A 27152-nucleotide genomic window follows, 5' to 3' on the forward strand; every position below is an offset into this window, starting at 1 on the left:
AGAATCACCCTGATAACTTCTGGGTCCTAAAAGCCTCAATCATTAGACAATACTGTATAGCAAGAGGGAGAAAGGACTTCATCCTTCCCGTGGGAAGACTCAGCTGCCTTGGGCAAAAACTGTATAATAATACTACAAAAACAGCCACCTAGTGGAGTTCAAACCACACTAAGAAAAATCCATTTAGTAAATTCCCAAAGTTGCAAACCGTGTGGACCCACCCGGAGTCCCACAGGGACTGGATGGCCCCCACTGGATTATACTGGATATATGGGTATAGAGTTTACACCAAATTACCTGACCAGTGGGCAGGTAGTTGAGTTATTGGCACTATTAAACCATCTTTCTTCCTACTGCCCATAAAGACAGGCAAACTCCTGGGCTTCCCTGTCTGTGCTTCCCACAAAAAGAGAAGCATAGCTATAGAAAATTAAAAAGATGATGAGTGGTCCCCTGAGAGAATCATACAATATTATAGGCCTGGTACTTAGGCACAAGATGGCTTGTGAGGATACCTGACCCAAATTTACATGCTCAACCGAATCATACAGTTACAAGCTGTCTTAGAAATAATCACTAATAAGACCAGCAGAGCCTTGACTATTCTGGCCTAGCAAGAAACTCAGATGAGAAATGCTGTCTATCAAAATGGATTGACTCTCAACTACTTGCTAGCCGCTGAAGGAGGGGTCTGCAGGAAATTTAACCTTACTAATCGCTGTCTACACATAGATGATCAAGGGCAAGTAGTTGAAGACATAGTTAAAAATATGACAAAACTGGCACATGTGCCCGGGCAAGTGTGGCATGGATTTGATCCTGGGGCCATGTTTGGAAAATGGTTCCTAGCACTAAAAAGATTTAAAACTCTTATAATGGGAGTTATAACAGTAAGAGAAACCTGCTTACTGCTCCCTTGTTTGCTACCTGTACTTCTTCAAATGATAAAAAGCTTCATTGCTACCTTAGTTTACCAAAATGCTTCAGCACAAGTGTACTATATGAATCACTATCGATCTGTCTTGCAAGAAGACATGGGTAGTGAGAATAAAAGTGAGAACTCTCACTATTGAGTGAGATTCTGAAAGGGGGGAATAAGGGAGGAGACCACCCCTCATATTGTCTTATGCCCAATTTCTGCCTCCAAAGAAAGAAGAAGTAAAAACTAAAAGGCAGAAATGAAATTCACAAGCAGACAGCCCGGTGCCACACCCTGGGCCTGGTAGTTAAAGATCGACCCCTGACCTAATCGGTTATATTATCTATAGATTACAGACATTGCATAGAAAAGCACTGTGAAAATCCCTGTCCTGTTCTGTTCCGTTCTAATTACTGGTGTGTGCAGCCCCCAGTCACATACCCCCTGCTTGCTCAATTGATCACGACCCTCTCATGCGGACCCCTTTAGAGTTGTGAGCCCTTAAAAAGGACAGGAATTGCTCACTCGGATAGCTCGGCTGTTGGAGACATGAGTCTTGCCAAAGCTCCTGGCCGAATAAAGCCCTTCCTTCTTTAACTCAGCGTATGAAGGGTTTTGTCTGTGGCTTGTCCTGCTACAGAGACAAGTCTTCTGTGTGTGTCCAACTGATCTCATGAGAAGTCATAGAAACTTTTTTTTTTTTTGTAGGGGAGACAGAATAGAGGACTACTGAGGGGTAGATGGCTCTTGTAAATGTAGGTCAAGATATATTTTTGATACAAAAGTTACCCGGGCATGGCGGTGCAAGCCTGTAGTTCCAGCTACTAGGGAGGCTGAGGCAGGAGGATTGTTTGAACTTGGGAGGCAGAGGTTGCACTAAGCTGAGATCAGGCCACTGCACACCAGCCTGGATGACAGAGGAGACTCCATCTCAAAAAAAAAAAACAAAAAAGAAAGAAAATGTGTTCTCCATTTCTTTTCTCCTTTGCTCTTTCTTCTCCATTTCATTCCCACTAAAATACAGGCAAAAGAAGGTGATGATACATAAACATTTCAGATAAAATGCTCCTTCTAAATCTCTTCAAATCATACTACACTGAGCAGATTTGTTAGCCATTAGGAGAAAAGGTGTTTCTTTTTTTTTTTTTTTGAGACGGAGTCTCACTCTGTGCCCAGGCTGGAGTGCAGTGGTGTGATCTCCGCTCACTGCAGTCTCTGCCTCCAGGGTTCAAGCTATTCCCTTGCCTCAGCTTCCCGAATAGCTAGGACTACAGGCCCCCGCCACCATGCCTGGCTAATTTTTAGTATTTTAGTGGAGACGGGGCTTCTCTGTGTTGGCCAGGATGGTGTCAATTTCCTGACCCTGTGATCCGCCCACCTCAGCCTCCTAAAGTGCCAGGATTACAGGCGTAAGCCACCGCGCCCAGCGAGAAAAGGTTTTAAAATGGCAATTATATTTTAGTTGTTATGTTCTGTTGTATATCTTCTGAAGTACCAAAATATCAATTGTATCATTGTTTATATTTCCCTAAACAAACATGATAACACTTATTTCAAATGCTAGTTAGTATTAATAATAGTAATAATGTACACAGGATGGTTTATTAACTAGGCTCTGTGCTAAGCACTTCATTGGTTGTATGCTATTTAACTCACACAACAACCCAGTGATGAGATAGGTAACTCAGTGTCAAACAGGACACTGACTTGCAAAGTGGCTATTTACCCAAGTTCACACCACTATGTAAATGGCAGAGCTAGAATCAAAGAGTTGGCCTCCAGAGCTTCTGCTGTTGGCTGGAATGTTCCCCTAAATGTGAATATTCTCATTATCTAGGCAGTCATGTTTTATAAAGTGACGGGGAGCACATCAAACGATCAATACTTTTTTTTTTTTTTTTTTTGAGACTGAGTCTTGCTCTGTCTGCCAGGCTGGAGTGCAGTGGCGCAATCTCGGCTCACTGCAGTCTCTACCTCCAGGGTTCAAGCGATCTGCTGCCTCAGCCTCCTGCATGTAGCTGAGATTACAGGCGTCTGCCACCATGTCCGACCAATCAACCCATAATCTTGTTTTATGTGTGTTTCTGTTTAAAGATGGCTTATTTATTTATTAATTATTTTTGAGATGGAGACTCCTTCTTGTCGCCCAGACTGGAGTGCAATGGCACGATCTCGGCTTATTGGAAACTCCGCCTCCTGGGTTCAAGCGATTCTCCAGCCTCGGCCTCCCAAGTAGCTGGGCTTACAGGCGCACGCCACGACACCCAGCTAATTTTTGTATTTTTAGTAGAGACTGGGCTTCACTCTGTTGGCCAGGCTGGTCTCAAACTCCTGATCTCAGGTGATCCACCCGCCTCGGCCTCTCAAAGTGCTGGGATTACAGGCATGAGCCACTACGCTCGGCCAATGGCTTATTTACTATACCTTGCTGATTTATTAGCATTGACCTTTATAATAATAGATCTATAACTCATCCCCAAATGAAGTGTATCTAACACGCATGTTTCCTCTGTAAGGTATATCAAAGCCTTCTTATGTTTAGGAATACTAGACGGTATTTCAGCACTATGCTCAGTGGCCATTTTAAATGGTAAAATCATTTAAAAACAACAAAAAAACAAAAATTCAAAAAACATGGCACTAAATAGACTGCGAAAAGGATACTTGTTTATAGTATGAAAGCTAAAACAAGAAGGCAGTGTCACCTTGTTTGACAGCTGGATAAATTCTAATAAGTACCTGATTTGCAAATATGTGATCCATAAATAACAAGTATCTACTGTAATCGCTGTAACTATTGTATATTCTGTCCATTTTATAGATGAAGAGGTTGAAGAGAGAAGGAACACATTATTGACACAGACTGGCATATTGGTTAACGACTTGGGCTTGGAGATAATTAGATGTATGTCTGCCACTTATGACTGTGGACAAATTATTTAATGACAATGCATCCGTTTCTTCATCTGTAGAGTGGGCATGATCATAATAGTACCTATGTCATGTGATTAGTGAGAAAATGCATATAAGCATGTAGAACAGTACTCAGTAATTGATAAATTTTAGTTATTATTATAATTCAACCATAGGCATAGCAGTGCTGGTAATACATACAAACATTTAAGTATAAGTTATAGTCAGCGGTTGCTTTGGTACCAGGAATTTAGGGTTCTGTTCCTGACACTTAAATATTACATGAGCAAGTCACTGACCTTTCTGTAACTCAGCATACTTTGTATGAAAGTGGGAATAACATTACCTACTACATGAGATTGTTGTGAGAAATAAATGAGATAGTATGCGTGCAAGCATTTTGTAACCTTAAAGATCTTATATAAATATTAGGTAATATGATCGTCATTATTATTATACAGAATGTTTATTGTTAAAATCGGTATCTGAGAACTTAGTTGTTCACCATAATTTATTGTGTGTTATATCATATATTTGGAAGAGTGCATATAATTAATAGATACATTCTGAATAATAAAAGTACCATCCATGAGCTTACCATTCAGCATTAGAAATAGATTGCTACCATTTTCTCTCAAGCACCCTCTGCAAACTACCCTGACCTACCTCCTGCACCTCCTTGCCAAGTAATCACAACTGGAAATTTTGTATTTATCATTTTCTTTTTTTTTTTGAGACGGAGTTTCACTCTTGTTGTGCAGGCCGGTGTGCAACGGCACGATCTTGGCTTACGGCAACCACTGCCTCCTGAGTTTAAGCCATTCTCCTGCCTCAGCCTCTGCAGTAGCTGGGATTACAGGCGCTTGCCACCATGCCTGGCCTGTATTTATCATTTCCTCACATTTCAAAAAATGTTAACATCATCTTAGATTTGCCTTTTTTTTGAAGATTGTATAAATAGGACAGTTTTATTTTTAAATTTGTTTTCCCTTGCTTAATATTGTATTTTTGTCATCTATCTATGTTGAAGCACACAGCAAGTAGTTCATGTATATTCACTATTTATACTATCCCAATGTTTGCTCTAATGATGGACATTTGAGTTATTTCCAATGTCTTGGTATTATAAATAGTAAACAGCACTGCAGTGAAATTCTTACACATTTTTCCTATTGTATATTTGCAGGAGCTGCTCTACCTAAGTAGGGAATTCAGGTGTAACGCGGTATAAGCATATTCCATTTTACCAGATACTGCCAAAGTTCCCATTGCCCCACATCCTTACCGGCACTGGGTATTGACAGATATTTAAATTTTTGACAATCTGGGGTCTGAGAAATGTCCTCTAATACTTTTCTTTTTTTTTTTGGGGATGGAGTCTGGCTCTGTCGCCCAGGCTGGAGTGCAGTGGCTGGATCTCAGCTCACTGCAAGCTCTGCCTCCCAGGTTTACGCCATTCTCCTGCCTCAGCCTCCGGAGTAGCTGGGACTACAGGCGCCCGCCACCTCGCCCGGCTAGTTTTTTTGTATTTTTTAGTAGAGATGGGGTTTCACCGTGTTCGCCAGGATGGTCTCGATCTCCTGACCTCGTGATCCGCCCGTCTCGGCCTCCCAAAGTGCTGGGATTACAGGCTTGAGCCACCGCGCCCGGCCCCTCTAAGACTTTTCAATGCATAAGCTCATCACTCTGGAAATCAACTATTTCCTTAGTAAGTCATCTGCACTCTGGTAACTATAGCAGGTAGTATAAATACTTTCTGTTGGATTTCCATTTGATGGTGTAGTAGGGGATGATGGAGTTGGGGGAAAAAGCAGATATCTTTAGATTTAGGGCCTGGTCTTTCTCCTAATTACACCCAGCACCTGCCAGATGCCTCACATCCTCATTAAGGAGCAGAGATTCACAAAGCGTGAGTCATTGCTGTAAATCTCCCTGGGGCCAAGTTTTATTCATGTTCTGAAGCTATTATATAGCTTGGACATGTAGGAGGAAAGGCTATTTCCCTTAAATCATCAGGAAACAGAATTCTAACTTAAAGTGTCCCGAGTGAGACATATCCTTTGCTGTTCAGGCTGTAGAACCTGATGTGTTTTCTTCATGAATAGTATTAGTACTAAAGTGGCTTTGATCCTAAGTTCTGTAGTTATAGGACTCTCAATCTTTTTAATTTTTTTTCTCTTTAGGTTTCTAGATTATTGTCGTTTAAACCACAAATATTGATTGAACACCTACCATGTGCCAGGCACTCTTCTAGGTGTTGGCGATACAGCAGTAAATAAATCAAAGTTAGAATTCATTACCCCTCAGATTTGAAGATTGTCAAATTTACAAGCAAAGCCAGTTTAACCTGACACAGCAGCTGCAGCACAACACGACAGAGCAAGGAGTAGGTATGGCTAGATTTAGGTCAACGGCTGACTTTTATTGCTACTTGATTAAAATATGAAATCATGGTAAGACCAATACAGTGTTTTCAACTTCAAAAAATGTTCGTTTTTTGAATTGTTGAAATTGATGGAGGCCTTACCCACCTCACGGTGGAAAGAGTGTTAGTTTGTAAATCACAAGATGTGAAGTTCTAATCCTGACTGCATCACCAACTACGTCTTTAGATGAGATCTGAACTAAAAGGTTATTAAGGTCTACTCTAGCTAAAAAATTCCTGTAAACTATGATTCGAATCTCATTACAATTTTTATTACCACTGCATGTGTAGCAACTTCAGGATTTAGGAAAATTATACTTTAACAAATACCATTGATAGCAGTACCCTGAGCAAAGATAAGTCAGAATTTAATCTGTGACAAATACCTTTTGGGTGTGTGTGTAAAGAAGAGCTGGGAAATATGTTACTGGTGGAGATAAGTTAAGACCATAAGTTATTTTCATGTTTAAATTACATCTAAAAGTGATCAAGATTTGAGATGGGTAAGGCCTCCATGAATTTCAACAAAAGTGCTTTGGTTAAATCACATATACTTACAAAGTCACATACAAGAACACTAGCTTGATTTTCAGCACAGTCTGCTCTCAGCCCAGAACCTGTGAGCTGTGTAGTTACTACTCCCCAGTGGTGGGTAAAGATAAGTTCAAGACAAGACATTTTTAACTTTTTTTTTTTTTATAGGGAGTCTCATTCAGTATCCCAGGTTGGAGTGCAGCCGCGCGTTCTTGGCTCACTGCAACCTCCGTCTCCTGGGTTCAAGCGATTCTCCTGCCTCAGCCTCCTGAGTAACTGGGATTACAGGCACGCACCACTGTGGCCAGCTAGTTTTTGTATTTTTAGTAGAGACAGGGTTTCAACATGTTAGCCAGGCTGGTCTTGAACTCCTGATCTCAAGTGATCTGCCTGCCTCGGCCTCCCAAGGTGCTGAGGTTACAGGCATGACCTACTGTGCAGGCCTAAGACATTTTTTTTTTTTTTTTGAGACAGAGTCTTGCTCTGTTGCCCAGGCTGGAGTGCAGTGGCGTGATCTCAGCTCACTGCAAGCTCCGCCTCCCGGGTTCACGCCATTCTCCTGCCTCAGCCTCCAGAGTAGCTGCGACTACAGGCGCCCACCACCTCGCCCGGCTAGTTTTTTGTATTTTTTTTTTTTTTAGTAGAGACGGAGTTTCACTGTGTTAGCCAGGATGGTCTCGATCTCCTGACCTCGTGATCCACCCGTCTCGGCCTCCCAAAGTGCTGGGATTACAGGCTTGAGCCACCGTGCCTGGCCGTAGGCCCAAGACATTTTTAATTATTTTGATTGGGAAAGAACAAATCATCCCTGTGAAGGCTGGCTGAAATGATCACTCATCTAGCAAATAAACATACAGAGTTCTTACTATAGTCTGAAAACTGTGCTAGATGCTGGGAAAACACAAACCTGTTTCTTTCCCTTGGAAAACAGATATGCCAACAAGCAGTTGAACACAATGTGATAAGAACTAAAACAGGTATAAAAATGTGGGAGCATAGAGGAGGCACTTACCAGTTCTATTTAGAGAAGTTGAGGAAAACTTCTCAGATAAATTGATATTTGGATTAGATCTAAAGGCATCTTCCCAAGGAATGAATGGGAAGGGCATTTCAGTCTGTGCAAATATGTTCAGCATGAATAAAAATGGCATGTATGGAAAATTATGGCAATGTGATCAGTTAAGCTAGAGAGGACATTGTGGGTGAGAGTGAGGAAGACTATTTTTTTCTGTTTTTGTTGAGATGAAGCAAGAGAAGGGAAATTTAAATTTAAATAAAGAAAAAACATGTTTTTTTTTGTGTGTGTGTGTGTGTGAAAGGACTTGAATATACTTATATGCTGAGGGAAAGGGGTGAATGGAAAATGAGTTTTAAGATACAGAAAAGAAAGGAGATAACTGATTAAGCCAGGTCCCTGAGGAGATTGGGGAGTAGAGAATCCAGGGCACACACAAGTGGACAGGAAAAAGAATACGTGAAGATGCAGATAGGACTATGAATAGGGTGTCATTAAGTTGAGAGAGTTCGCATAAACTTTATTTTCTTAGGGAAGTAGTAAGATGTTTCACCTGTCAAGAAAGAAAAGGAGAAGACTTAGAGTTGAAGGCCTGAAAGGGCAGCAAAATTTGGAACAACCATTAAAGGGAATGAAAATAAAAACTAGCAATGGCAAATCTGGGTGTTAAAGGCAAAGCTGAGACTCAAACCCATAAACTTTTAGGGACACCAATCTTTATACTTGCGTGATTTGCTTTTGGAGAATGATGGCGGGAGATGGTTGGAATACATATGACTGGAGTCTTTTGGGTTGGCTGTGATGGAAAGACAAAGAGGAAAGGAAGCTTAAGGATGCTGGCAAGAGAACTGTTGAAACAAGGAGGGGGAGGAATAAAGAGGAGAAGGCTAACAATGTGCAGAACATGAAGAATAACAGGTGAGGTAGAAAAGAGAGGTAAAGATGGTCAGATTTATGTCAGGAGATTGCATAGCTAGGAAGAGTTAACTATATGGACTTCGAAATCTCTAAAAGATTTGGGAGAAGAGGAAGAGTGTAAACCAGTAAGAAGGTGAACCAGAAGCCAGAATCCTCCAAAAATGATTGCCAGTGATAACACAGAAGAGAGAAAAAAAAAGAGGTACAATGTGGTGTAAGTCATATGACCTAGGCTTCAGATGAGATCATAGGGTCAGAAATATGGAACAAGTAATAAACCACTTTTTTGTCTTTATTTTTCTTTTAACATGTATTCAGTGAAGATAATAGCTATATAAATCTTAACAGAGAAATATATGGAGGAGAAAATGTTTCTTTCCCCCACTTAGCCCTATATCCTTTGAAAGCCTTTTCAATGCATTTACATGCATACATATATAATTTTGGGGTGTTTCGACAAAAGTTGATAATGCTGTATGTTTTTTGCAGTTGGGTTTAAAAAATCTTGATCTCTTTCAATGGCTAACCCTTTAGTTCAAAACATCTCATAGTAATAGATGTGCCATTAACCATTTTTCATTGATAGATGGTCATGTTGTTTGCATTTTTTCCACTACTACAAACAATGCTGTAGTATTGTTGTACATACTTTTTTGTGCATATAAGGATTTCTTTACAATACTTATTAGTGAAACTGCTAAATTGAAGATTACGTCCAATTAATATTTTGATAAATTCTGTTAATTTCCCTTTTAAAAATGCTGTGCCAATTTACAATCCTGCCAACAGTATATGAGATTAGACCATTCCTCACGTCCTCGCCAGGGATAAATATTGTAATTCTTTTTGAAATTTAAGATATCACTTTCCAAGGTGGAGTAGACAAATTAGAGGCAGGTTTTCAACCAGTCAACAAAGCGATGAAGACTGCTGCTGTTGTAATGAGGAAGGCTTGAGTTCCTATCTCAGTTTTGCCACTTGCTATCTGTACTAAGTTACGGTGTTGTAGTTAAGTTTACTTTTGGGGCGCAGAAAGATCATATTTATGGTGAGAGTTCGGTAGCATTTATCATCATAATATAACTGGGAGGTAATAGAGGCCATTAGATAGTTCATTATGCTTCCAATTTTATCAGGAATTGGGTTGATCGCATTTAGAGTGTATTTAACAGGATCAAAATTTCCAAAAAGATAATCGAAATACACGCTGAAAGTGTGGCAAAACATTTTAACAGGTGTCGTCCTGAAAAATTGGAGATGAAGAGTGTAAGGCACTAAATCAAGTTGAGTGTTTCCAGCGTTTAGACTCTGGAGAGTTGAAATTCACCGTGTCTATGACCAGCTCATACATCATTCTCTGTAGGTATCTCGTCTGGCATTACCGGCTGGCGGATGCCTCTTTTCTGCCAGGAGACTACAGTTGGGAAGTGACTCCTGGAAGAAAATCCGTCAGGATTCAATACGGTCCTCGTCCTCGTAGGGCACTCCAGGAACCTGCCTAGAGTAAGAGGGCGCTTTTCCTAAGCACCTCTCCGGGAGAGAGATTTCCATAACGAGAGTCACGCACTTGGAGGCATCTTTGCCATTACCCAAGATGGTGAGTCGCGCAGCCTCATCGTTTCCAGGTTTCAATATGGCTTCCCGCGTCACCGAAGAGGTTAATATCAGAAACCAACTTGAACTCGCGCGGAAGTGACGCAAGCAGAAGTTGTCGCGCTTTGCATCTCCACCTCCCGCGCTCCGCCCCCGGTCTTACGTTTCGCCCCCGGCAGCGCGGACAGCGGAGCCAAGATGGCGGCCGAGTTGGAGTACGAGTCTGTGCTGTGTGTGAAGCCGGACGTCAGCGTCTACCGGATTCCGCCCCGGGCCTCCAACCGCGGTTACAGGTACTAACCCCGAGGCGCTGCCGCACACGCGTACTCTGTCGCAGGTGACAGCTTCCTCCTCAGCTAGCACGCTGCCCGTCCCTGCCACTACTACTTCTGTATTGTCACCTTGCTAGCCTCCCTACCTGGGTTGTCATCTCCCTGACCTCCTGCTCCATCTCCACTCTGGACTGTCATCACCATATTTCTGCCGTGTTTTTTTTTTTTTTTTTTAAATGACCACTCTGCATTATTCCACTCCGCCTCCCCCGTAACCCGCTGGGACACCCATCTGCTCCCCATCATCCACTTTCAGTCGTGCCTGCTCCATCGCCAGTCCCCTTTCATTCGCTCTTATCTGCGTCCTTCAGCTTATCATCCTCATCCTCTCTCCAGTTCCCCTTTCCAGTTCCCCATGCACATTTCCAGGTCACACACCTTTCCAGTTCCCCATGCACATTTATGGGTAATCGTGTTGCTTGTCACTCTCTGGATGATCTGATTTATTTTTTGTACTGTTGTCAATTTCGTCACCAACTGTCATCATCCACCATTCGGTTTTTCCTTCAGCTGTTTTACCAGTGAGCAAAGGTTATGATCATAAGCTTTACAATGGTTGTTCATTCCGTTTCTTCTCATTGTATTTTCTTGATGATTAGATAGTATTTTCTGTCTTCCTTCTCTACCTCCCTTCTTAACCTCTCCCACACCTTTTCCCTCCAAAGTTGAGGCAGCATTTTTCTCTGTAGGGCCTAACTAACCACCTTGTAATCCAATGACTGTGAGGTTCTGAGGATGCTGTAGGACATTATGTAGTTGAAAGACAGTTCACTGGGCTTCATGTTAAGCAATATGAGTGTGAGCCCTTACCAAGCTCAGTTTTCTCATCTGTAAAATAGAAAAAAAAAAAAAAAAAAAAAAAAAACTGTTAGTGATGATACCTGTGCTCTCCTGATAATGTACTTAACAAGGGTTTTTGGGAGAGTAAAATTAAGTCATATAATGGATGTGAAAGAATGTAGGAAATGCAGTAAAGCAGTTATAAATACTATTTGTTCGTTTTTTGTTTTTTGTTTTTTTTTTGAGACAGAGTCTCGCTCTGTCGCCCAGGCTGGAGTGCAGTGGCCGGATCTCAGCTCACCGCAAGCTCCGCCTCCTGGGTTTACGCCATTCTCCTGCCTCAGCCTCCAGAGTAGCTGGGACTACAGGCGCCCGCCACGTCGCCCGGCTAGTTTTTTGTATTTTTTAGTAGAGACGGGGTTTCACTGGGTTAGCCAGGATGGTTTTGATCTCCTGACCTAGTGATCCGCCCGTCTCGGCCTCCTAAAGTGCTGGGATTACAGGCTTGAGCCACCGCGCCCGGCCCTTGTTCGTTTTTTTTTTTTTTGAGATGGAGTCTCGCTTTGTTGCCCAGGCTGGAGTGCAATGGCTCAGTCTCAGCTCACTACAACCTCTGCCTCCCGGGTTCGAGCGATTCTCCTGCTTCAGCTTCCTGAATAGCTGGGATTATAGACACGCACCACCACGCTGGGCTAATTTTTGTATTTTGAGTAGAGATGGGGTTTCACCAAGTTGGCCAGGCTGGTCTTGAACTCCTGACCTTGTGATCAGCCCACCTTGGCCTCCCAAAGTGCTGGGATTACAGGTGTGATACCGCACCCAGGCGTCGGGTTTTTTTTTTTTTTTTTTTTTTTTTTTTTTTTAGAGAGGTAGGGTCTCATTCTATCATCTAGGCTGGAGTGCAGTGGTGCGATCATAGCTCACTGCAGCTGCGTACTCCTGGGCACAAGGGATCCTCCTACCTCAGCCTCCCAAGTTGCTAGGGCTATAGGCATTGCCTCACCATGCCTGGCTAATTTTTAAATTTTTTTGTGTAGACAGGATCTTGATATATTGCGCAGGCTGGTCTCGAATTCCTGGCCTCAAGTGATTCTCCTGCCACAGCCTCCCAAAATGTTGAAATTACAGGTGTGGGCCACTGCACCTGGCCAAGATACTGTTCTTATTCTTCTCTCTGACCCACATCATCATTGTGATTTTTCCTCCTGGCATTTATCATTACCTTGGCTGAAAAATTACCCTCTCCTTATGTCTATTATTTTGCTCCTTACTGGAGTTTTATTAATCATGAATTGATATTTTTATGCTTGCTGACCTGTGCACTGGGCCCTGTGGGTTGCACCTTTGGCAAAGAGGTAGCAGTTCTGTTTTTAATAAGTTTTTAGTTGGACCGCAAACTGACCCTGAGTAGAAATCAACATGCTTTTAGATGGTAGTTACAGGTACTATATGAGTCACTTAAACATCACCTTCTTTGGGAAGCCCTATGTGACCCTTCCATTCTGGTTTAGATATGCACCCTGTGTGCTTCCATAGCATCTTATTCTTTTTTCTTTTTTTTTAACTTTAAGTTCTGGGATACATGTGCAGAATGTGCAGTTTTGTTACATAGGTATGCATGTGCCATGGTGGTTTGCTGCACTTGTCAACCTGTCACCCTCGCCCCTACCCTGAGAGGCCCCAGTGCGTGTTGTTCCCCTCCCTGTGTCCATGCATTCTCATTGTTCAACTCTCACTTGTGAATGAGAATTTGTGGTGTTTGGTTTTCTGTTCCTGCATAGCACTTTGTTCTTGTCTCTATTCCAGGGCTCTTCATTTTGTATTGTAATGGATTGTTTAGTCTCCTTTTTTCTCCAGACTGGACTGTGAACAACTTGAGATCTTTTTAACTTTATATTCCCAGGGTCTAGTACCGTATCTGGTACACTTTGGGCACTCTGTAAATGTTGACTGAAAGAAGAAATTAGTAGATTACACAGAGAAACCTAATCACATAAATTGGCATTAATTGAACTGTTAAAAAGGTCAAATTGCTCATTACTTCCAACTTTAGGAGTTAAGGATATGATACACATTGAAGTGGGATTATATTCTTTTTCTTCAAGTTTTTTTTTTTTGAGATGGAGTCTCACTCTGTTGCCCAGGCTGGAGTGCAGTGGCACAATCTCAGCTCGCTACAACCTCCACCTCCCCGGTTCAAGTGATTTTCCTGCCTCAGCTTCCCAAGTAGCTGGGACTACAGGTGCACACCACCATGCCTGGCTAATTTTTGTATTTTTAGTAGAGACGGGGTTTCACTATGTTGGCCAGGCTGGTCTCAAACTCTTGACCTCGTGATCCGCCCGCTGTGGCCTCCCAAAGTGCTGGGATTACAGGCATGAGCCACTGCGCCTGGCCCACTTCAAGCTTTTTAAAACACCTTGCCTCTCTCACCCATATGCATTCTCTATCTTCACTTCCTAGTTTTCCACAACCTTTATACTTACATCAGTTAACTGCACTGAGCCATTAAAGCAGTTTCTTAATTTTCCTCTTTTTCCTGTTATACTTCTGTGTTTTTCATGCCTATTGGCTTTTTTTAATCCTCCAAGAGACATGTTATCGTCAGTCACTTTTTTAGTATAGTACATGAAGAGAGCAGAATTAAGTTTGAATAACAATATTTATTTGCTGGGTCACTTTTGGCAAATCACTTACCACTTTTGAATGTTAGTTTCTTCTTTTGTAAAAATGACTGTAACAGTACTTACCTTGTAGGATCCTCTCACTTAATTTTTCTTTCTTTCTTTCTTTTTTTTTTTTTTTGTTGAGACAGAGCCTTGCTCTGTCACCCAGGCTGGAATGCAGTGGTGTGATCACGGCTCACTGCCATCTCTGCCTCCCAGATTCAGGCGATTCTTGTGCCTCAGCCTCCTGAATAGCTGAGATTACAGATGTGCGCCGCCATGCTCGGCTAATTTTTTGTATTTTTAGTAGAGATGGGTTTTCACCATGTTGGCCAGGCTAGTCTTGAACTCTTGGCCCTCAGGCAATGCACCTACCTCAGCCTCCCGAAGTGCTGGGATTACAAGCATAAGCCACTGTGCCGGGCCCTCTAACTTAATTTTCACAAGAATGGACATGATGCCTGGCACATAATAAATGCTTGATAAATGGTAGTTTTCTTGTTGTCTGCATAATCTTTCTTGTTTACCAGAACCCACTTTATATTATAAGCAGGATTTATTCTCTAGGCTGACATTAAAGGACAAACTGGCCTTTTCAGAAAGCAGGAGGAATTTTTCCTTTGAGTGACTGATAAGATTAAAGAGAATAATTGACTTTAATTCACCTAGTGTAAGCTGTTCGTTCCCGGACTTTCACTGACCAGACTTCTAGACTATAAGAAGGAAAATTGGGGTTGAGAAGAAACTTATTAGGCCGAGTGTGGTGGCTCACGCTTGTAATCCCAGGACTTTGGGAGGCCGAGGCGCACGGATCACTTGAGGTCAATAGTTCCAGACCAGCCTGGCCAAGATGGCGAAACCCCGTCTCTACAAAAATACAAAAAAATTAGCCAGGCGTGGTGGCGCCCGCCCGTAGTCCCAGCTGCTTGGGAAGCTGAGGCAGGAGAATCGCCAGAACCCGGGAGGCGGAGGTTGTAGTGAGCTGAAATCATGCCACTGCTCTCCAGCCTGGGCGACAGAGCACGACTCCGTCTCAAAACAAACAAAAAAACTTACAAATGCTTAGAAAACAGTCTGGACGCGGTGGCTCACTCCTGTAATTCCAGCACTTTGGGAGGCCAAGGCGGGCGGATTACCTGAAGTCAGGAATTTGAGACCAGCCTGGCCCACATGGTGGAACCCCATCTTTGCTAAAAATACAAAAGAAATTAGCTGGGCGTGGTGGCCCGGGCCTGTAATCTCAGCTACTTGGGAGGCTGAGGCAACAGAATCGCTTGAACCCAGGAGGCGGAGGTTGCAGTGAGCCAAGATCGCGCTAGCGCACTCCAGCCTGGGTGGAAGAGTGAGACTCTATTACACACACACACACACAAATAAATAAATGGTTAGAAAACACTTCCAACCTGTAAAACTTTTTTTTTTTTTTTTTTTGTTGAGACAGAGTCTCGCTCTGCCGCCCAGGCTGGAGTGCAGTGGCCGGATCTCAGCTCACTGCAAGCTCCGCCTCCCGGGTTCACGCCATTCTCCTGCCTCAGCCTCCCGAGTAGCTGGGACTATAGGCGCCCGCCACCTCGCCCGGCTAGTTTTTTGTATTTTTAAAGTAGAGACGGGGTTTCACCATGTCAGCCAGGATGGTCTCGATCTCCTGACCTCGTGATCCGCCCGTCTCGGCCTCCCAAAGTGCTGGGATTACAGGCTTGAGCCACCGCGCCCGGCCAACCTGTAAAACTTTTTAAAAAAAATATTCGTCACTACCCTCTTCCCTTAGCTAAATCAGTATTAACCTCTATAATGTGTTTCAGTGTAATGAAAGAATAATGGACGTTGAAGTTAGGCATTATTACTGTGTTTTCCTTTCCATCATTTAGAGAGAGAGAGGTATGATAGGCTTTTCATGCCTACTTCACATAGCTACTATAAGGACATAATAAAATGTACACGTGGAATCTTACTGTGAATCATCATAATGATTTTTTATTAATATATATGAAGTTTTATTACTAAGGTAAATGAAAATTTGTGAGGTGAGTTTAAAGTATTGTCAGAGGACCAGCAAAATCAAGAGTTCTTTAGATTAGGTCTTGGAGTAGGAAAGGAATTAAGTCTCAAGGCTGAGGGAATCTGCTGCCACGAATATCCATTTACTTACAGAATTTATTAAATATTGGGCACTAGATACACAAGATAAATAAGGAACTCATCCATGAAAAACACATTTAATAGGCTTGTTCCTAATTCTTTTTTTTTAGAGACAGGGTCTCACCCTGTCGCTCAGACTGGAGTGCAGTGGGGCGATCATGGCTCACTGCAACCTCAAATTCTTGGGCTCAAGCAGTCCTCCTGCCTTGGCCTCCCAAAGTGCTGGTGTTATAGGTGTGAGCCACCGTGCCTGGCTGTTCCTAATATTTTTAATAGCCCATTTACATTAGCTTTTGGTGGCATGATTATAATAAGTAATGACTCATTAAAAAAGTATAATAGATGAGGAACTTTAGAGCTCTGTAATCTGGATCAGATTTAGGTACTTGAGAGTCTTTGAGGGCAGGGAATCAAGAGCGAAGAGAATGGGAAGGATTTATTTTACAGATCCTGTTCAAAACCTGTGCTAATTTTCACTTTCATTTTCTTCCTTTCAGCTTTTTACGTCTCATCTTGTTAAACTCATTCTTGTTCATATATACCTTATTGTTGCTTTTCTAGCCCTTAAGTATTAGTCATTGGTTTCCTAAAAGAGGAATTATTAATAACTTTTACTTTGCTAATCTCTTTTCCATACTCCTGGCAAAACAAATCACAGATACAATGTTTTGTAAAATTCATCATAAATAATCTTAGTTGTTGTTCAAGTTGATGATAACACATTTTATAAATTTCTAATGTTTTCATGGATGTTTGTATCTCCAGCCCAGATGTCTTTCTTGAACTCATCTCATATATTTTATTGCCTACTCTACATCTCTTGAAAATCTATGAGACATCTCAAACTCAGCATATTTAAAACTGAATCCCTGATCCTTCTTCCTAGACATGTTCCACCTCATCTCAATAACTGGAAACTCCTTTGCTCAGGCTAAACACCTTGGAGTTGTCCTTGACTTCTCTTTGTGTCCTCTATCCCATATCTAATCCATGAGAAAATCCTGCTGCTTGTACCCTAAATATATCCAGAATCTAGCCACTTCTGCTACCATTGTGACTTTTCTAGATTACTGCAGTAGTCTCTTAGCTAATCCCACTGCTTCAGTCCTCTTATCCCTACAGCTTTTCTCCAGACAGCAGATGTAGTAATCTTTTTAGAATATAAGGGAGATCATGTCACACCTCTGCTTAAAATTTGTAGTAGCTCTTTTTTCACTCAGAGTGAAAGCTAAAGTTGTTCCTATGGCCCACAAGGCCCTGCATGATCTGGCCCTCTGTTACCTCTCCTACCTTGTCTCTTACTCTGTTCTAACCACAATGGCTTCCTTGCTGTCTCTCAAACATGCCAGGCATGGCCCCACCTCAGCACCTTTGGGCTAGCTGTTCCCTACGTCTAGAATGCTTTTCCCCCTAGATATCTGTATGGGTAACTCACTTGCTTCACATTTTAGTTCACATTTCACCTTAATGAGACCTACCCCAACCACCCTCTTGAATGCTACAACCTGTTCATTCTCCCACTGTCTTCTCAATCTTCCTAATTTGCCTCTACATTTTCTTTTTACCTTAGAACTTACCACTTTCTAAGATACTAATTATGCTGTTTATTTTGTTTCTTTTTTATTTTCTATCTTCTATTAAAATGTAAGCCTCATGAGGGTAGGAATCTTTGTTTTGGTTGCTGTTGTATCCCAAGCATCTAGAACAGTGGTGCCTCTGTCTTAATAAGTATTGTATAAATATTGATTGAATTCAGTGAAAGATAGTATATTTAGTGATTTGGGAGGGCTCCCATTATCTAGGATATTTAATTTAGTAGACTTTGTTGTTATCTGATTAGTAAAGCATTGTTATCTAGTATACCATCTATAGTATGAAAATAGCATTGTTATGAGAAATTTTATTTATTTATTTATATGAGACCAAGTATTGTTGTGTCACCCAGGCTGGAGTGCAGCGGCATAATCTCGGCTCACCGCAACTTCCACCTCCCAGGTTCAGTTGGTTCTGCCTCAGCCTCCCGAGGGATTACAGGTGCACACCACCATACCCAGCTAATTTTTGTATTTTTAGAAGATGGGGTTTCACCATGTTGGCCAGGCTGGTCTCAAACTCCTGACTTAAGTGATCCATCCACCTTGGCCTCCCAAAGTGCTGGGATTACAAACTTGAGCCACCACGCTCAGCCAGAATTTTATTTTTTATTGCTTTTATTCGTGCTTTTACATCTTTTTAATGATGCTTATTGGACTCCAAAGTCCTCAAGTAGTAGCATTGTCTTTTACTTGCTTTGGACTCTATGTAACATGAGGCATCTAAATATATCATGAATTATTCTTGTTGATTAATAGGTAGAAAGAATAGGTAATCCAGGACAGGGAAATAGAAATACAGTAAAAGATTCTGGGTAGGCTTTAGTAAATTAAGGACATGTGCCTGAGCCTTCCTCTTTTCCTCTCCTAGGGCATCTGACTGGAAATTAGACCAGCCGGATTGGACTGGTCGCCTCCGAATCACTTCAAAAGGGAAGATTGCCTATATCAAACTCGAGGATAAAGTTTCAGGTAATCTTCACTAGTGACCCTCTAACATTAAGGATATTAATTTGGTGTTCTTTTATAAGTACCTTCAATTTGGGGACTGGAATGGAAATACTTGTTAATTGGAGTTCTGGATTTTGGCTTCCTTTGCTCAAAAAAGTCTTTCTCTTATCTGTCAGGGGAGCTTTTTGCTCAGGCTCCAGTAGAACAATATCCTGGTATTGCTGTGGAGACAGTGACAGATTCCAGCCGCTACTTTGTAATCCGGATCCAGGATGGTACTGGTAAGAGAACTGGGATTGTGAATGGAATGAAGTTAGGAAAACAGGTGAATGCACGGCCATGAAAAGTGTGTCCAATTGCATTTATATTTCTTTGGTTTACTTCATTTTTTTCTTCCCTTTCTCTAAAGTTACTATAGTTGCTAAAGGAAAAGTATTAACGTGTTATTTGTAATAGATATGAGCACAAGTTCAAGATGTGGTAATTCATATGTAGACTTAAATAAATCAAAACGCCACATCTAACAAAAGAATTAACACATTTTGCACTTTGGGAGGCCAAGGCGGGTGGATCACTTGAGGTCAGGAGTTCAAGGCCAGCCTGACCAATATGATGAAACCCCACCTCTACTAAAAATACAGAAATGGCCGGGCGCGGTGGCTCAAGCCTGTAATCCCAGCACTTTGGGAGGCCGAGACGGGCGGATCACAAGGTCAGGAGATCGAGACCATCCTGGCTAACACGGTGAAACCCCGTCTCTACTAAAAAATACAAAAACCTAGCTGGGCGAGGTGGCGGGCGTCTGTAGTCCCAGCTACTCGGGAGGCTGAGGCAAGAGAATGGCGTGAACCCGGGAGGCGGAGCTTGCAGTGAGCTGAGATCCGGCCACTGCACTCCAGTCTGGGTGACAAAGCGAGACTCTGTCTCAACAAAAAAAAAATACAGAAATTAGCTGCGCGTGGTGGTGCGTGCCTGTAATCCTAGCTACTCGGGAGGCTGAGACAGGAGAATCGCTTGAATCCGGGAAGCAGAGGTTTCAGTGAGCTGAGATCATGCCATTGCACTCCAGCCTGGGCGACAAGAGCGAAATTCCATCTCAAAAAAAAAAGAAGAATGAACACTTTTTGCCCGTTTATTGTTTGTGGTAGTTTTCGGTGGGGCAAAACTTGAATCATATTATGTGTGGGGCAGTTATTCTCACTCTTTTCTCCATGGTCTATAACAAAGATTGGCAAACAGACAAATAATAAATATTTTAGGTTTTGCAGGTCAAATGGCCTCTGTTGCAACTACTCAGTTTTGCTGTTGCAGTGTGAAAGCACTGTAAAAATAAATAAACACGTTGATATTGACTATGTTCCAATGAAACTTTTTCTGGAAAACCAAGCTATGGCAGGATAAAGCATGTGGACTCTATGTAGTTTATCAACTCTTGGTCTGTGAGAAGATGTTTCACAGTCAGACTTTGTCTAGTTATGGTGACTGTTATATTTTCATTGGGCAGAATTTGCCATACAGCAGCAGTCCTCAACCTTTTTGGCACCAGGGACCCATTTTGTGGAAGACAGTTTTCCACAGACCGGCATTAGGGGATGGTTTCAGGATGATTCAAGTACATCATGTTTATTGTACACTTTATTTCTATTATTACATTGTAATGTATAATGAAATAAGTATACAACTCACTATAATGTAGAATCAGTGGGAGCCTTGAGCTTGTTTTCCTGCCACTAGACGGGGGTAAGGGGAGACCCCCATCTAGGGGTGATGGGAGATAGTGACAGATCATCAGGCAGCAGATTCTCATAGGGAGCACATAACCTAGATCCCTCACATGTGCAGTTCACAGTAGGGTTCACACCCCTCTGAGAATCTGATGCTGCCACTGATCTGACAGGAGGCAGAGCTCAGGTGGTAATGCAAGCAACGGGGAGTGGCTGTAAATACAATGGAGCTTTGCTCTCTTGTGTGCAACTCACCTCCTGCTGTATGGCCTGGTTTCTAACAGGCCACGGACTGGTCCCAGGGGCTGGGGACTCTTGCCATAGAAGATACTTCCTATTCGAGTCTTCCTACCTTTTCACAGGGCGCAGTGCTTTCATTGGCATTGGCTTCACAGATCGGGGAGATGCCTTCGACTTTAACGTCTCCTTGCAGGATCACTTCAAGTGAGTGAAACTTGTCCTTAGTTCCCCGGTTGAATGCTTATAGGCATGCTGCTTCTCACATGAATGGGCAGTGTCTCTTTTCCTCCTGGTTTCTTTATTTCTTAAACTGTTTCATCATGATTATAAATCTCCCCATTCGCTTTTGTTTCCTTCGGTCATCTTTGCATCTATTCTATGTTTCCTTTCCTTATAGCCTGCAGTATGTTTTAGATCCCTTGTGCAGTAGTCTGAAATGATGCTCTGTCGAATTTGCCCCGTCTTTTTTCTTTTTTTTTTTAAACTTTTAATTAAAAAGTAAACTTTAATGTCGAAAATACAAACTTGGGGAAGGCAGAAAGGTGACACACAAGGCTGTCACTTCACACTTGGAAGGTTGCACAGCAGCTGGGCAGAGGTGGTCCTCACTTCCCAGATGGGGCGGCAGTTGGGCAGAGGCGCTTCTCACTTCCCAGATGGGGCGGCAGTTGGGCAGAGGTGCTTGTCACTTCCCAGATGGGGCGGCGGTCGGGCAGAGGCGCTCCTCACTTCCCAGACAGTGGGCAACTGGACAGAGGCACTCCTCACATCCCAGACGGGGCGGCAGTTGGGCAGAGGCGCTTCTCACTTCCCAGATGGGGCGGCAGTTGGGCAGAGGTGCTTGTCACTTCCCAGATGGGGCGGCGGTCGGGCAGAGGCGCTCCTCACTTCCCAGACAGTGGGCAACTGGACAGAGGCACTCCTCACATCCCAGACGGGGCGGTGGCTGGGCAGAGGTGTTCCTCACTTTCCAGACAGGAATTTGCCCCGTCTTTTAGGTGGTAGAGGGAGGTCTACAGTAACAACAGGGCTTTATGTGGGGAGTTGTGTGCCACTCTTGTTACCTTATGTAGCTGACGTGTTTTGTGACTTTTGCAGTATTTCTTTAGCCTGCTTGATTTTGTTGCCGCTGTGGTTGACAGCACTATGCACAGTCAGCTTCCTACCTCAAGAGCAAGCATATCCTTTTCTGCCTCAGGACTCTTTGAAGTTGTAGAAGGCTAACAGCAAGGTTTAACTTGGAAAGATTAAGAAACTAACACCCCCTCAGGAGCAGCCCCCAACTGTGGGGAATGGGAATTGATGGCTAAATGCCATCCTTTTGGAAGGGGCAAGTCTGATATGTATTCTGTGAGATTTCTCAGAGGGCCCCCAATGGGAATGAACTCCAGTTGTTTTCTTTCTTGGCTTTTTTTTCTCACTCTTTTTTATCTCTCACTGTGCTTTCTGGAATCCCATTTCATAAAAGTAAATACACCCAAATTTGTATGTCAGACTCTGCTTTCAGGAAATCTCAAACTAAGATAACTTGCTCTGTTCCCAAAGGTGGGTAAAGCAGGAATCTGAGATTTCCAAGGAATCTCAAGAAATGGACGCTCGTCCTAAGTTGGATCTGGGCTTCAAGGAAGGACAAACCATCAAGTTGAGTATCGGGGTGAGTATGGTTTTGAAAAATTTTGTTTTCCTGTGCTTCCGTAAGCCTATCACATCTTTCTCTTGCTCTCCTTTTTTTCTTTTGTAGAACATTACAACCAAGAAAGGAGGTGCTTCTAAGCCCAGGACTGCAAGGGGTGGGGGCCTGAGCTTACTCCCACCCCCGCCAGGAGGCAAAGTCACTATTCCCCCACCGTCCTCCTCAGTCGCCATCAGCAATCATGTCACCCCACCACCCATTCCGAAATCTAACCATGGAGGCAGTGATGCAGGTAAATCTGATACTTCTAATTTTGAGAAATCCAATCTTATATTTTAATTAAGTAACACCTGTTTGTCAAGGAGAGTTAATGTTTTTGCTCTGAAATAGCTCATGGTACTGACAAGGTGATTCTGGCAGCTTCTAGCAAGGAATCAAAGCTTTTCTGGTAAACTAAGAGTCGTAGTATCTCGTAGGTTCTTTGGCAGAAAATATGTGCTTATTAAAAAGACAATTTCCTTCACTTTTTTCTTGGTTAGATGTTTATAAGCTTTTGAGTCAGATGGACCAAGATTTTGGTCATGGCTCTGCTACTTTATATTTGAATGTGCTTGGTAAACATTACTTCAGTTTTTTGAGTCTCAATTTCCTTATCTACAAACTGGAGATGTAAAACCACCCCTGCAGGGACCTTGGCTCACGCCTGTAATCCCAGCACTTTGGGAGGCTGAGATGGGTGGATTGCTTGAGCTTAGGAGTTTGAGATCAGCCTGGGCAACATGACGAAACCCCATCTCTGCAAAAAAATACAAACATTAGTTGGATGTGGTGGTGCACGCCTGTAGAACCAGCTATTTGGGAGGCTGAGGTGGGAGGATGGCTTGAGCCTGGGAGGTTGCAGTGAACCATTATTGCGCCACTGTATTCCAGCCTGGGTGACAGAGTGAGACCTTGTCTCATAAAAAACAAACAAACAAACAAACAAACATAAATAAATAAATAGATAGATAGATAGATAAAATAAAAAAAATTACCATCCCAATGTCATGAGGGGCTAAATGATTTGACAGCACCTAGCATAGCACTTGGAACATGGTAGCCATTTAGTGAATGTTATTTCTTAAACCTTCCCATTTCTTCACAAGAACAATTGGGAGAAAAGGAGATTTGTCCATACATTTTCATTCTTTTTTTCTGTCTGGTGGGAGAAAGAATAAATATAGTTACATCTTCTCATTTGAAAAGTGAGAGCATTGGAACTGAGAAAAGAAATTTTCTAAGATTAGGGAACTATGTCTTAGAATCTGAGAATTTTAACTTAATGTATTGGACAATGCAGATAATTTGTTGAATTGATTACTAAGGCTAAGCTTTCTCTTTCTGGAATTTTTGAGGTGAAAATGTTACAGCCTGCTTCTTTTGGTAGGTGTTGCCAGAAGGCACTGGGGATAGTATCTAAGATTTTTTTTTAATTAAATTATTATTTTGAGATAATTGTAGATTAACATGCAGTTGTAAGAAATAATATGAAGAGATCCTGTTTACCCTTTTCCCAGTTTCGCTCAATTGGTAATATTTTGTGAAACTATTGTCAATTATCACAAATCAAAAATTGACATTATACCACTTTCTCATCTTACTCAGCTTAAACCATTTTACATGTTCTTATCTGTGTGTATTTGTGTGGATCTGTATATTTAGTTCTATGCAGGTTTTTTTGTTTGTTTTTTTATTTTTTGAGACAGGGTCTTGCACTGTTGCTCAGGCTAGTGGTGCAGTCATAGCTCACTGCAGCCTCAAACTCCTGAGCTCAAGAGATCCTTCTGCGTCAGCCTCCCAAACATCTGGGACTACAGGTGCACACTGCCACACCAAGCTAATTTTTAAATTTTTTGTAACAACAGAGTCTCACTATGTTGCCCAGGCTGGCCTCAAACTTCTGGGCTTCAGTGATCCTGCCTTGGCCCCCCAAAATGCTGGGATTACAGATGTGAGCCACTGCATCTGGCCAGTTCTTTGCAGTTTTGTCGTGTGTAGGTTGATGGATCCACCATCATTTCAGGCTATAGAACAGTTTAATCACTACAAAGATCCCCTGTGTCAACCTTACACAACCACACCCATCTCCCTCTCATCCTTTCTTCCCCCATTCCTAACACTTGACAATCACCAGTCTATTCTCCATCTTTAGAATTTTGTCACTTCAGGAATGTTCTGTGAAAGGAATCATACAGCATGTAACCTTTGGGACAGGCTTTTCCCACGCAGCATAATTCCCTTGAGATTCATTCAAGTTGTGTATATCAATAGTCTGTTCCTTTTTATTGCTGAGTAGTATTCCATGGCATGGATATACCAGTGTGAGTAACTATTGCCCAAGGAATGACATCTAGGTTGTTTACAGTTTTTGACCATTATGAGTAAAGCCGCCGTGGCATTTGTGTACAGATTTTTTGTGTGAACATAAATTCTCATTTCCTAGATTTTGATGATGTTTTTCTTTTTTCTTTTCTTACCTTGTGTTTAGATATCCTTTTAGATTTGGATTCTCCTGCTCCTGTCACGACACCAGCACCAACTCCAGTTTCTGCAGGCAATGACTTGTGGGGAGATTTCAGCACTGCATCCAGGTGACGGGCGCAGTGAAACTAGCGCACTCGCAATCAGGGTGTAGAAGATATGTGCAGTTAATTGATATCTTTGATCTGGAGAAGCAATGGATATGCAGGTCACATAGAGTCTTTTGGAGGAGTTATAGTGAAGGAAATATAGTAGTGCTGGGAATGGTGGGACAAGAAAGCTGTAGGATGAGGTTTGAATGGGATATTTCAGGCCTTGGTAAGTAGAATTGCCATGAAGTGTAGTTTTGGAAATTCTAGGCAGTGATTTCTTAGAAACTATTAAGTAAAGAATGGAGTTGTTATCCTAATATGATGTCTTTGACTTTCTCTATTCTCCTGTCTTGCAGCTCTGTTCCAAACCAGGCACCACAGCCATCCAACTGGGTCCAGTTCTGAATGGCATTGGCAGGACATTAAGGACAGACTTGAGGAATAAAAATGACCTTGAGGGCACCAATCTGTGAGGGAAGTTAGGAACCCATTTCCTCCCCAGAACCAAAATGACTGGACAATCTTTTTCATAGCTTCTCCATTACATTCAAGCTGGTTTATGTCACTCCCCTGTGTTGTTACTTGTGCAGCCAAGAAAGTATCTGTTATCTCCCGCTTAGTACCAAGGTAGGGGACTAGTGGATCTTATCATAGTCTTGGCTGACCATGCAGGGCTCAAAAGGCCAGCGTCTGAGGGGGAATGACCTCTAACATCTGTAAAATTTGTCTCATCTTTTAAATTCTTTAACTTATTTCAAAATCATCTCATGGCCCTTGTGTGCCTCTTTGTGAAGCCCTATTTAGCAATTTCAGGGGAGTCAAAAACCTTGCAACTTCCTTCTCCACTAACCCAGGACTAAAAATGGACAGGCTGACCTCAGTGTTTACAAATTCAGAATTTTGATAGGGGTAGATATGGAGAAAGGCCTATTTCCTGGGTCTCTGCTGTGTAGCCTCCTTCAGGCTTATTGTACTCAGTGAACATCCAGTGCTGGGTGCAGCTCCATCGCCCTCTTGTGTGTTTACATGTCTCTTTCTATGATAAGAGGGTTGTGTTGGTGGCACCTCCACTATTCTTTTCTGTTTGTTGAATTTGAATTGTGTAACATCTTTGACCAGTGGGTGTCTCTGTAATGAAGGAGGTTCAAGAGGCTGTGCTTTCCAAGTGATAGTCTATAGGAGTGTTTAATTTCTTGCAGCTCCATCTGGTTGCTGCATTTGAAGCATGGCATTAATTTGTATTTGCCCTGTTATTTGACCTAAAGTTGAAGGGTTTAGAGTTTTTAACCTGATCTGTAGAGCAGAGAGGTTGAAAACACTTAACTCTTGTTTAGTACCCTCATTGCCTTGCTGCCTGGGTATCTGGCCCCTTTCCATAAACATTTCTTTTCAGTTCATGTAGTTCTTTAACAGAAAGCTGCTATTATGTATATTGTCATTTGTGAAGGAAGTTGGAGAGTCACAGCTTTACTGTGACAGGTTTTGCGCAAGGCTTTGATACCTGTCACCCAGGGTATCTTAAAAGCAAGTTGTTCTCCCACTACTTTCCTTTCCCTCTGCCCTGCCATTCCTTTTACAATGCTGTGAAAAAAGTTGTGCTTCTTAGGTGAGTGGGTACTTTCTATTTTGTTTCTCAATGAGCAATTTTGAGGATGAAATGGGAAGATATAATTGCTTCCCTTTTGCACCTATTTGGGTATGTACACTCTGGCAGAAGGGAGTCCTTAGGTTTAGTTTCAAAATATATTACCTTCCTGGATTCCCTTCTTAACTTTTTCTGACTTGGGTCCATTTTCTTTTCATTGCCTCCTTTTCCAGGCAGCTCTATTCTTGCAGAGCCATGGCAGGACATATTAAAATTCCAATAGAGAACACTAAAAGGAAAGTCTGTGGAATCACTAGTGACTAAATACTGGGAACCTATTTTCTCTATCTTCCTCCATGTTGTGTTCTTTGTATTATCAAGATGATAATATATTATGTATTTGAATTCCTGAAAAATGGAAAATGTTTAAGATATATGTATATAAAGCATATGCTGTATTGGTGCAATAATGGTAATTAAAAATATGAAAAAAGTGTCTCTTTTATCTTTTAATTTGCTTATTTGATTACCTTTTAAATTGAATCGACCAAACATAAATGGACCAGTAGGTAATAAAGGAT

The 27152-nt window shown here is 42.1% G+C and overlaps 1 protein-coding gene across 1 annotated transcript; it reads left to right on the plus strand.

The window, feature by feature from the left end:
* Positions 1-10503: 10503 nt before the first annotated feature.
* Positions 10504-27067, plus strand: NECAP1 (NECAP endocytosis associated 1). Its single transcript, XM_050749563.1, has 8 exons — positions 10504-10610; positions 18698-18798; positions 18954-19058; positions 20864-20945; positions 22287-22395; positions 22483-22666; positions 24902-25004; positions 25343-27067. The coding sequence occupies exons 1-8, from the start codon at positions 10516-10518 to the stop codon at positions 25389-25391; spliced, it is 828 nt and encodes a 275-aa protein (XP_050605520.1). The 5' UTR covers positions 10504-10515; the 3' UTR covers positions 25392-27067.
* Positions 27068-27152: the final 85 nt, after the last annotated feature.

The sequence above is a fragment of the Macaca thibetana genome, chromosome 11 (assembly GCF_024542745.1).
Source record: "Macaca thibetana thibetana isolate TM-01 chromosome 11, ASM2454274v1, whole genome shotgun sequence".
In the NCBI taxonomy this organism is placed as follows: Eukaryota; Metazoa; Chordata; class Mammalia; order Primates; family Cercopithecidae; genus Macaca; species Macaca thibetana.